We start from the raw sequence: 12,200 nt of genomic DNA, 5'->3' as shown, positions 1-12,200 counted from the left end.
ACACACCTTCTCGTAGTGTCCCATTATACCGCAGTGCAAGCATTTGGCTCTGAAAGCCGGGCACCTCCTATCGTGGGCTTCGTGGGACCAACTCCCACACCTGTAGCATGTTTTCTTGTTCTCGCTGTCCGCTTGTTTCCCTTGCCATCTGCTGGTCCCTCTGGCTACGGGTGGTTTGGGTTTCTGGTCCCTGCGGTGATCTCCCTCTTGTATCCTGTTCACCATGGTTGGGGTGACTGTCTCTTTTCTGGTAGCGTCAGCGCACCTCTTCGAGAGTTCTGCCCTCTTCACTATGACCATTACTTCTTTGAGTGTGGTGTCCCCGCTCGCCCACAGCTTGTCTTGCACATTTGCACTGGTGGTGTGCATGATCACCTGGTCTTTTATGAATTCGTCCTCCCACAGAGCGTACCTGCACGGGGCTGCTAGCTTCCTTAATGCTGCTACGTACTCTTCGATGGATTCCCCCACTTTTTGTTTCCTTTGTTGGAAGTTGTATCTATCCACTGAGACACATACGGTGGGACGGTATCGCTCATCTAGGTCCTCCACCGCATGCGCATATACATCATCGTCTGTGTCTTCTCTCTTCGTGGGTACCAGACTCTTGTATATCCTCAGACCTTCTGGCCCTAGATTCAGTAGTAGGATGCGTTTTTTTCTCTGAGGAGTGAATTTTTCTTCGTTCTCGTCCTCCAAGACCCCAATAAAATTGTCTATATATTCCTTCCAGTCCTCCCATTTCATCATTGGTTCACCGGGTTTCGTTAGGAATTGCACTGGTGCGATCGCATACCCTGCTGGGGAACTCATCTTCGCTTCCTTGGTGCTCGTTCCGTCAGTAGCTTTGTTCGGGGGGCTACCTGGGGTGTTTTCGTTGTTTCTTGTGTGCTTGATCCTCTGGGGGCTCTTGTCACTGGACCCCACTTCTTCCTCTTTGGTAGCCAGTGCAGCGCTCTCTGTGCTTGATTACGTGCAAAGGCGGCTCGTGTGCTTGTGGCGGTTGTGGGCGGCGTCGTCCCTGCAGCCTGTGTGTCGTTTGGGCGCTGTTCCGTGGCTCTGCCACGCTCCTCGGTAGCTCTGTGTCTTGGGTCGACCTGCGCGGTCGGCTAGGGCGTGTCCCGTGACTCCCCCCGCTCCAGGCGGCCTGTGCAGTGTTCTATTCGGGCCTGATGACCTGTTAACGTGTCTTCCTTCGACTCCCGGGGCCACGTGGGATGTCGCCCTCTGCTGCGCTTCTCGTCGGTCCAGTTTCCGTCCCGACCTCGTCGCCACTGTAAAGTCGTCGCATAAATTACTCCAGACACATGTAATTCTTTCCGCTATGTTTATTAGAATATCACATAAGCTGTTACTCCGAGGAGCGCCGGCCAACCCTTACTCTCCTCGCTGCAGCGCGCTCACTCTCCCCCGCCTCCGCGCTAGCTCTGCGCGCGCAACCGGCGCCAACGTGCCATGCCGACGTCACGTCTGCGTGACGCGGTAACAACTAGACCGCTACAGAGGGGGCGGGGCCAAGGACGGTCAAAGAGCCAGAAGAGGGCAGAGCTGTGGACTGTCAGTGGGTCAGGAGGGGGCGGGGCCAAGGACTCAGGGGCAGGAGGAGGCGGGGCCAAGGACGGTCATAGAGCCAGACGAGGGCAGAGCTGTGGACTGTCAGTGGGTCAGGAGGGAGCGGGGCCAAGGACTCCGGGGCAGGAGGGGGCGGGGCCAAGGACGGTCATAGAGTCAGAAGAGGGCAGAGCTGTGGACTGTCAGTGGGTCAGAAGGGGGCGGGGCCAAGGAGGGTCAGAGAACCAGAGGAGGGCAGAGCTGTGGACGGTCAGTGGGTCAGGAGGGGGCGGGGCCAAGGACTCAGGAGCAGGAGGGGGCGGGGCCAAGGACGGTCATAGAGCCAGAAAAGGGCAGAGCTGTTGACTCTCAGTGGGTCAGGAGGGGGCGGGGCCAAGGACTCAGGGGCAGGAGGGGGCAGGGCCAAGGACGGTGTAAAGATCCAAAACTCCAGGAAACAAGGTAATTTTAAATGTTGTAGCTTTATATTCAGGAATAGAGACACAGCACTACAAGCTACCAGAGAAATACAGCAACTGTTGACTTCTGGAACATGGAACACAAACTGTACCACGCAGGCACTATGTTCCATATTCCAATGAGCCTAGATTACACAGCAATGCATACAAGCTTGTATAATACAGAATGTAACACATTTCCCCCCTAACAAATAAAACATATCTATCTAAAAACCGTACAGGTAATCTTCTTTCACGAAGATTGTTCTTGACTCTACACGCCACTGAATATATGGAATGAGGAACATCACTTGAAAAATCAGAAGAATTATGTAATGCATAAGGTTCACCACAAACAGGCATTTTGCACTTTGCAACCCTCCTTACATTCCAGACTCTACCATCCTGAGTAATCACACTGTTCTTACAAACCTTCACCACCTTAATGGGATGGTAACATTTGGAATACCCCTTAACCAAAAACCCAGGCTTCCTGATCCTGACCCATTCCCCTACCACAAAGTCAGGAATCTTGACATTCCTTTTATCGTCAAACCTTCTTTTCATTACATCCTGTTTACCTTTAACGTGTCTAGCAACATCATTTATATCAGTTGTATCATCTGTTTTATTGAACTTTTTAATCCACCATGGACAAATTTCAGATGAAGGTTCTCTCCCTTTCAATAACTTGAAAGGACTTATACCAGTCACCGAATGCGGAGTGATCCGGTAAATCCACAGCTTCTTTCTAACCACATCTAACCAAGGTTCACTTGACCTTTGTGCCACTTGAACACTGTCTTTGAGAACTCTGTTAAATCGCTCTACTTGACCATTTCCCCTTGGTTCATATAGGGACGTAGTCACATGTTTAATATTGCACATATCTAAGAACTCTTGCATTTCATGAGATGTGAGCTGTACCCCATTATCCGTTATAATTATCTCAGGATACCCTTCACGAGCAAAGACTTCCCTAAAGAAAGTAACAATCACCTGGATTGACGTATTAGCCACAAACTTGACCTCTGGCCATTTGGAATGATAGTCGACCATGACTAAAGCAAAACGAGCACTAGGGGGCAGACTGCCGAATGGTCCAGAAATGTCAAAGGCCACTTTTTGCCAAGGGAACACTGGCCACACCACGGGCTTAAGAGGAGCAGAAGAAGTATGGAGCATCCTATCGCTATTAATGCACTCTGGACATTCCCTAACAGTTCTATCCACCATTTTGTCAAGGCCCGGCCACCAAAAGTTAGCCCTAATCAAACGCTTCATAGAAGACATACCCAAATGAGTTTGATGTGTAAGTAATAAAATTCTCTTTTGCATGGAAATAGGAGGAACGATCTGACCCCCTTTGAAAGGTAAACCATCACTTTCCTCAATGTCCGCAGATACCCGACGAAAAGGAGCGAGATCAGCAGAAACACACTTTTCTTTAGGCCACAACTCAATATTTTCTGATCTAACGGGTCATTACCCATCTCCAATGTCCATTCATTTTCAGACAATTTTACAAAATCCCGAGATACAAAATCTTTTAATGTTGCAACTATGTCCAAATCCTGTTCAATCGAAGAAACACAGTCATCACTACAAGGTAACCTAGACAAAAAATCCGCAGTGACATTGTTTCTGCCCAGAACATATGCCACTTCAAAATCATACTCCTGTAAACGAGATGTAAGGCGAGCTATACGGGCAGTGGAGTTCCAACCACCCCCTGGAGATAAAATACCAACAAGGGGTTTATGATCAGTTCTCAGTGTGAACCTGCTTCCCCAAATATAGTTGCGAAAATGCTCAATCGCCCAGATGCATGCCAATAGTTCCCTTTCAATTACCGCATACCTTCTTTCCGTCTCAGACAGAGTCTTTGAAGCAAACGCTACACACCACTCATCTTTACCAGCACATTGGCTAAGAACTCCTCCCAGTCCATAAGGACTGGCATCCACAGTGATAATGCATCTTTTGTTGACACAAAATGACCTTAAAGTAGGAGCATTAACAATCTTTTTAATACATTTGAACGCTGTATCCTGTTTGTCTGTCCATACGAACTCAGAAGATTTCCTCATTAATTCTCTGAGAGATTCCATTTTGGTTGCAAACTTTTGTATAAACTTGCTATAATATTCACATAACCCTGCAAACGACAGTAATTTATCCTTATTATCAGGAGCTGGTGAATTGATGATAGCATCTACTAAAGCCTTCTTAGGTACTACACCCTCCCCAGAAAGTGTGTGTCCTAGATATTCCACGGATTTACAGAAAAATTTACATTTACTAGCTTTGAGTGTTAACCCGTACTCACTTAACCTGGAACAGACTTCTTTAAGATGGTGATAATGCTCATCATCATTTTTTGAAAAAATCAAGATATCATCTTGAAAACATTTCACAAATGTAGACAGGTCTCTGAAAATGTGATACATAGCTCTCTGGAAAACAGAAGCGGCCGAAGCCAAGCCAAAAGGCATCCTTTTGAACTGAAAGAGGCCATGTGGTGTTATGAATGCAGTGTAATGTCTAGAATCCTCTGTAAGTTTGATTTGATGATAGGCTGACCGAAGGTCAAGAGTGGAAAATACACATGCTCCATCCAACATACATAACATTTCATTGATATTTGGAAGAGGATGACAATCCACAACTAGATTAGTATTAAGAGCTCTTAAGTCAACACATAACCTAATACTGTTATCTGGTTTAAGGGCTAAAACAATGGGAGACACCCATTCCGAAGACTCCACTTCCTCAATAATGTCATCCTTAATCATAGTATCCAACATGTCTCTTAGGTCATCTCTGATATTGATGGGAACACCCCTTAACTTTTGTTTTACAGGAATAGAACCCAACTTGAGTTTGATCCTGTGAGTGAAACCTTTGAGTTTCCCTAAACCATCTGAAAAAACTTGAGGATACAACTATGAAAAATCTACTGTAGACAAAGATAAAGCAAGTCCCAAAACTGGTTCCTTGTCTCTGGGATTTAACAGAATACCTAGCCTGGCTTGGTCACGCCAGCCTAGCACATTGACACCCTTGAAGATAACACACAACTTAATAGTGGTGGAATTACCTTTGAACCGAATAGGTACTTCTTTGTAACCAATAAAATCAATTTTAGAGCCATCAAAATTGAAAGCCAAAATATCCGGCTCGCCAGATCACCCAAGCACTCTTTAGCAATGATTGTCCAAGGGGAACCAGAGTCTGCCATGAGTTCCAAGCGTTTCCCCAAAATATCAACAATAAATTTGGGCGAACCAATTTTATCCACTTCCAACAAATCAAAGGAACTCTGAATTGAAACTACCACACCAGACTCTTCCCCTCCAAAGGAACAATCATTTGGCACATTCTCACATGCAACACAAGAAACCTTTCCTCTTCCAACATTGGAAGAAGCTGGATTACATTTTTTGTAATCAAATTTACGTTTGAATACATTTTTGCACAATTTTGAGAAATGCCCAGGACGTCCACATTTATTACACTCCTTTCCTATAGCAGGACAATGCGGAAACTAAGCTATGTGCTCCGGATTACCACATCTATAGCAATAAAATTGTTTGGACTTACTCTCATTCTTGTAAGAAGAATATCCCTTTGAACTAACTACACTAACCTCATTGGAAGTGACAGATTTAGTATCTTTGTCAAGTGCTTTAATCCATCTATCAGATTGTTCAAGAGCTTTAGCAGTACTAATTGCTGTCTCCAAGCTAGGGTCACCTAAAATCCACAGTTGTTCTTGAACTTTTTTACTTTTAACATGCACAATTATCTGATCCCTGATCATCTCATCAGTCATGAGACCAAAATTACAATGCAAGGATAACGCACGCAGAGCAGTGAGAAACTCATTAAAACTCTCACTATCCGCTTGAGCTCTTGTATAGAATTTGAACCTATTAAGTGCTACACTAGTAGTAGGTTTAAATCTTCCCTCAATACGTAAAATAGCCTCATCATAAACATTGTGATCCCCGCCAGATCTAACCAGCGGAAGAGTTCTAAAAACTAACTGTCCTTCAGAACCCAACGAATGAAGAAAAATGTTTTTTTTTCTTTCAGCCGACATGCGTTCTCCATCGATGGCCTTTAAAAAAGTAAAAAGTTCCTCCTTCCATCTTGTCCAGGGAATTGGTGGTTCACCCTTGTCTTGTAAAAACTTAGAAGGCGGATCAAATTGCATGTTTGACCCAAAATAAAAAATAGTAGTCCAAACTATAAAGTTATGTACCAAAATGAACCACAACGTGTATCCTTACAAAAAGTTATTTCACACCCTAAAATTCATACTATGCAGCAAGTTACAAACTTGGGCTTTTTTTTTTCTTTGACTAAAACACTCACTGGAATATGATGTGCATTCCCATATACATTCAGAATTGAATAAATATAGACGTTGCCAAGTTTTTTTTTTTTTTAAATCACCCCAATTTCAATTACATAGACTGCTGCAATTCAAATTCTTAGAACTAAGAAGGAGAAAGAAGAAAAAAAATATTTCATAGTCATCTTCCAGTTGAATAAACTGTTAATGTCACACACAAAAATACCTCACGCAAATAATTCCTCTTCCACGAAGCGATCACTTAACAGGAGCAAAAACGAACAAAATAACTCTTTCCGACGAAATAGCTTCTCCTTTACACCGTGTTACACCAAGATGGCCGCCAGCGTGATGACATCACGCGTATCCAATCGCAGGCTTTCTCACATCTTCCTTTGCATCGCGCGCATCCAATCATAGAGTCCCACTTTAAACTCGTATGCCTCTGCTTACGGAGCGTCTCTCTCGGTATCCCAGCTACCGAAGGCAACGTACTCGTGCTCCTTGCGCAGCATTGACGTATCCAGGCAACGTATCCTGACGTATCCGATGCTCGTACAAACCAGGAAAATGAATTAAATTCAAAACTTGCGAATCCAAACACCGTCAGTCTCAGGATTTTTGGGAACAGCACGAAATGACATCAGCATTGAAATGAGGATGTACACCGCGTCTTCAAACACCGCAGATAACGTGGATCCGGAGGAAAGTTTCAGCACACCTGTGTCTCGTCAATGTAGTGGCAGCAGACGCCTTCCACAACTCATCGCCACTTGTAAAGATCCAAAACTCCAGGAAACAAGGTAATTTTAAATGTTGTAGCTTTATATTCAGGAATAGAGACACAGCACTACAAGCTACCAGAGAAATACAGCAACTGTCGACTTCTGGAACATGGAACACAAACTGTACCACGCAGGCACTATGTTCCATATTCCAATGAGCCTAGATTACACAGCAATGCATACAAGCTTGTATAATACAGAATGTAACAGACGGTCATAGAGCCAGAAGAGGGCAGAGCTGTGGACGGTCAGTGGGTCAGGAGGGGGCGGGGCCAAGTACTCAGGGGCAGGGCCAAGGACTGTCATAGAGCCAGAAGTGGGCAGAGCTGTGGACGGTCAGTGGGTCAGGAGGGGGCGGGGGCGGGGCCAAGGACTCAGGGGCTGGAGGGGGCGGGCCAAGGACGGTCATAGAGCCAGAAGAGTGCAGAGCTGTGGACGGTCAGTGGGTCAGGAGGGGCGGGGCCAAGGACTCAGGGGCAGGAGGGGGCGGGGCCAAGGACGGTCATAGAGCCAGAAGAGGGCAGAGCTGTGGACGGTCAGTGGATCACAGCGGCTGCCCGAGCAATGGCAGTTCTGGAGCCGAGGGTTGTTAACCTATGCTGACGCACACTAGCACCCCCAAGGCCTGGGTCGATAATAGCTGAGGAAGAATCTTCCACCTTTATATGTCTCGTCAAACAAATGACATAACATATAAAAGCCTCAACCTGCCTCATGCAGATGTGGAGGGAACTCTCAGCATCAAGGAAGGTTTCACAGAAGCGTGTAAAGATGCTGCCTGGTCAACATATGATTCAGGCTGAATCTTTGCTCTGCACAGAGGGGTCTCAAGACAACGTTGCTGCAGTGAAAGGTCTGTACAACTCTCTGTTGGAGACGAACTGCAGCCCACCTTCTAGCAGAGTCCAGGCAACGGAGGCTGAGTAACCCGTGACACAAGTAGGGACTGATTGAACTATGATGCCTACATAGGGACACATTAACAGCAGCCAGGATGGAAAGTGAGGGGGCACATTAATAAAGGCTGAGATTAGAAGTGAGGGGCACATTAACCGAGGCCGAGATGAGAAGTGAGGGGGCATATTAACAAAGAATGAGATGAGAAGTGAGAGGGCACATTAACAGAGGCCGAGATGAGAAGTGAGGGGGCACAGTGACAGAGGCTGAGATGAGAAGTGAGGGGGCACATTAACAAAGAATGAGATGACAAGTGAGGGGGCACATTAACAAAGAATGAGATGAGAAGTGAGGGGGCACATTAACAGAGGCCGAGATGAGAAGTGAGGAGGCACAGTGACAGAGGCTGAGATGAGAAGTAAGGGGGCACAGTGACAGAGGCCGAGATGAGAAGTGAGGGGGCACATTAACAGCAGCCGAGATGAGAAGTGAGGGGGCACAGTGAGAGAGGCTGAGATGAGAAGTGAGGGGGCACAGTGACAGAGGCCGAGATGAGAAGTGAGGGGGCACATTCACAAAGAATGAGATGAGAAGTGAGGGGGCACATTAACAAAGAATGAGATGAGAAGTGAGGGGGCACAGTGACAGAGGCTGAGATGAGAAGTGAGGGGGCACATTAACAAAGAATGAGATGAGAAGTGAGGGGGCACATTAACAGAGGCCGAGATGAGAAGTGAGGGGGCACAGTGACAGAGGCTGAGATGAGAAGTGAGGGGGCACAGTGACAGAGGCTGAGATGAGAAGTGAGGGGGCACATTGACAGAGGCTGAGATGAGAAGTGAGGGGGCACATTAACAGAGGCCGAGATGAGAAATGAGGGGGCACATTAACAGAGGCCGAGATGAGAAGTGAGGGGGCACATTGACAGAGGCCGAGATGAGAAGTGAGGGGGCACATTAACAGAGGCCGAGATGAGAAGTGAGGGGCACATTGACAGAGGCTGAGATGGGAAGTGAGGGGGCACAGTGACAGAGGCTGAGATGAGAAGTGAGGGGAACATTAACAGAGGCTGAGATGAGAAGTGAGGGGGCACAATGACAGAGGCTGAGATGAGAAGTGAGGGGGCACAGTGACAGAGGCTGAGATGAGAAGTGAGGGGGCACAGTGACAGAGGCTGAGATGAGAAGTGAGGGGGCACAGTGACAGAGGCTGAGATGAGAAGTGAGGGGGCACAGTGACAGAGGCTGAGGTGAGAAGTTAGGGGGCACATTAACAAAGGCTGAGATGAGAAGTGAAGGGGCACATTAACAGAAGCCGAGATGAGAAGTGAGGGGGCACATTAACAGAAGCCGAGATGAGAAGTGAGGGGGCACATTAACAGAGGCCGAGATGAGAAGTGAGGGGGCACACAAATAAAGCAAGACCTGAATATTCAGCCAACTTCTCAGCATTCCCATTATTTACTAATGTGCTATATTTTCTTTCCTCCAGGTTCAACTATAGTACGTCCTCCGCTACGAAAGATGCAAGAGTGTTATTTGCTGCTAGCTGTGACAAGGTGTTTGTCTGAACATAAGTCTTCACTCTTTGAGAAGCATCCATGAAGGAATGTAAGTTGGAAATGTGCCGGACAAACATAGCCAAACCACAGCGGGCACTGGGCTGGGTCACATGTCCCCTTGACTCAGTCATCAGTGAGACTGTTGGGTCAATTGTCTGCATGATATTGACTGTTACCTCTCTCACAGTTGTGAAAAAAGTTCAAGGCTTACATGGGGAGCCGCAGATCCCACAAGATCACAGACTTGCCAGAGTGGCCATCTGCTGCTCAGGTTGTAATTTCCAGCCAACTACAAACAGCAACACTAAATTGTTTTTTTTTTATCACTTCAGTAATTCTTCATCATTTTAGCAGGCAGGTAAAACCAGAAACAGAAGCCACCCAATCCTGCAACTTTCTAAAGCCAGAAAAAGCTAAACTTCAAAGCTAGCCGCCTCTTCCTTCCCTCCAACACTGCGGGGATCCATCCTGGTCAACATCAGAAACAATCTGAAAAAAACCCATCTTCAGAATTTCTCTTTCAGATTAAATTGGCTTCTGAGGTCCTCTTAGGCCTTTCCTGCAACAACCATCTTTTCTCTCAGAACCTTCTTTGTGACTTTACTACCACGTCCTTGTAATGTTTCTTGTGAAGTGATCCTCTAACCGGTGGCTTCTAATAAATAACTCAAAATAGGTTACTGTAACACACTATGACTGCAGTTGAAATACAAATAGAATGTTTGCTTACTGTGAGTCCTGCGTTGCCTTCTTACCAGAGCTCGGTGCACTTGTGCAGGACCGGGCACAGCTTTGAGAGTCCCTCCTGGGAGACGATACAGGACTGGAGGTTGAGGGTCTCGATGCTGTCACAAGAATGGAATGCCCAGGCCAAGACGTAGCAGTCCACTGGTGAAAGGGTCATCTTTCTCAAGTTTATCTGTTTTATCTGTGAAACAATGGCTTGGGTCAGGCCTGTGTTCTGACACTCATACAGGCAATGAAAGGCATTAAGGCGCTTTCTCTTATTGCGCGTCTTCCTTTCCAGCTTTTTCTTCACCCAGTCTATGACGTGACGCGTGGTGTCATGCGGCATCTCACCAAAGAAGGGAGCAAGCTTCCTGTACCATGGGCAGGAGAGGCCGGCGAAGAAGCGGAGGAAGATTTCATAGCGCCCGTCCTTGATGTCGCTGGCCCGGTCTAGGAGAGTCATGACCTGTTCAGGAGGCGTGTGGATGAACTTTGTAAGGGCGGCTACAAACTCCTGCACGGTGAGGTGGAAGAAGGTGTAGGCCTCGCTCTGCAGGCAGGTTTCTGTCTGCAGAATCTCCATCAGGAACCCGGAGAGGAATTGTGACGGCTCCAGGTGCTGCGATTGCAGGTGGCTTTTATTGAACACAATGATCCTGCTCGAAACGCCCTCATAGGCCATGTTGCCGAGGTTGCTGAGGGCATCCTGAGAGTGGCCACTCTCCCGTGGGTGGTTCTGTAGGATGTTGTAGATGTAATTGGAGAAGAGCTCTGTGATGGTCCGAGGGCGCGGGTGGGTTGCTCCACTGCCTTCCCTGAAGGTGGTCTCCAGGGAGGAGCAGATGATCCAGCAGTACGAGGGGTTGTAGCACATGGTGTACAGGATGTCATTCTGCTCGACATATTTAAAGGCTTCCTCGCCCATCTTTTCATCTTTATAAAAGTTTAGAAAGTATTTTTTCCTTTGCTCAGCGTTGAAGCCAAGAATTTCTGCATGGAGGTGGATGACTGACTTTTTTAGGCTCTTTAGGACAGTGGGACGTGTGGTGATCAAGACTGAGCTGTCGCCCAGCATGTCCCCTTGGACAAGATAGCGGACTATGTCTCTGATGGGGCAGAATCTGGTGGGGTCTGGACAGACACTAACGCCAGGCTTGCCTCCAATGAGTTTCGAGAAGGTGATGCTACTTCGAAACTCATCCAAGCCATCGAAGATGAAGAGGAGACTAGAGGGCTCTGCAAGGATCCTGTCTAGATGCTCACTGAGATACGGATAGGAATCCAAAATCAGAGTTCGGAGGTTGGTTTCACGATAACAGTTTAAATCCCTAAATTTGAAGTGAAATATAAAATGGAATTCATCATAAATCTTCCCGCTTGCCCAATCATAGACAATCTTCTGGAGTAATGTGGTTTTTCCAATGCCAGCAACGCCGCTGATGGCCACGGAAGTGGACCTGCTCTCTGTCCCAAAGCTGCTCCGGAAGATCTGATGGTGCTGGATGGTCTCCAGCTCCTTGCTGATGGCCTTCTGCCGCCACGTCTCGTGGTCCCGGCCCCTGGCCAGCAGCTCGTGCTCCACCACTCTCATTTCTCGCAGAGAGGAGATGACCACCAGCTCTGTGTATTGGTTCTCCAGTAGGAAAGACCTCACCTTCTCCTTCCCTGAGATGGTGTTCACCATCAGCGTCCGGTTCCGCTCACGCAGCGTCTCTTTATGGCGCAGGTGACAATCTGAAAGAAGAAGGAACAGCTCTGGACATCAACACCTCATAGTACGATACTGAACATGAAATAATTCAACATTTGCATTCGAACGGAGCCGCAAACAGCACCTCTGTAGCAGAACGAAAGCAGGA

At 47.2% G+C, this 12,200-nt stretch overlaps 1 protein-coding gene across 1 annotated transcript in view; it reads right to left on the bottom strand.

Moving 5' to 3' along the window:
* LOC146863595 (NACHT, LRR and PYD domains-containing protein 3-like) overlaps positions 1–12,200 on the bottom strand; it is a 478,230-nt gene that overhangs the window by 227,222 nt on the left and 238,808 nt on the right. The window contains exon 5 of the mRNA XM_085627604.1: positions 10,368–12,075. Within this exon, the coding sequence (XP_085483730.1) occupies positions 10,368–12,075 (1,708 nt within the window). The remainder of the gene's footprint in view (positions 1–10,367; positions 12,076–12,200) is intronic.

Source organism: Triturus cristatus, chromosome 2_1 (assembly GCF_964204655.1).
Source record: "Triturus cristatus chromosome 2_1, aTriCri1.1, whole genome shotgun sequence".
NCBI lineage: Eukaryota > Metazoa > Chordata > Amphibia > Caudata > Salamandridae > Triturus > Triturus cristatus.
This window is presented reverse-complemented; position numbering and strand designations above follow the sequence as displayed.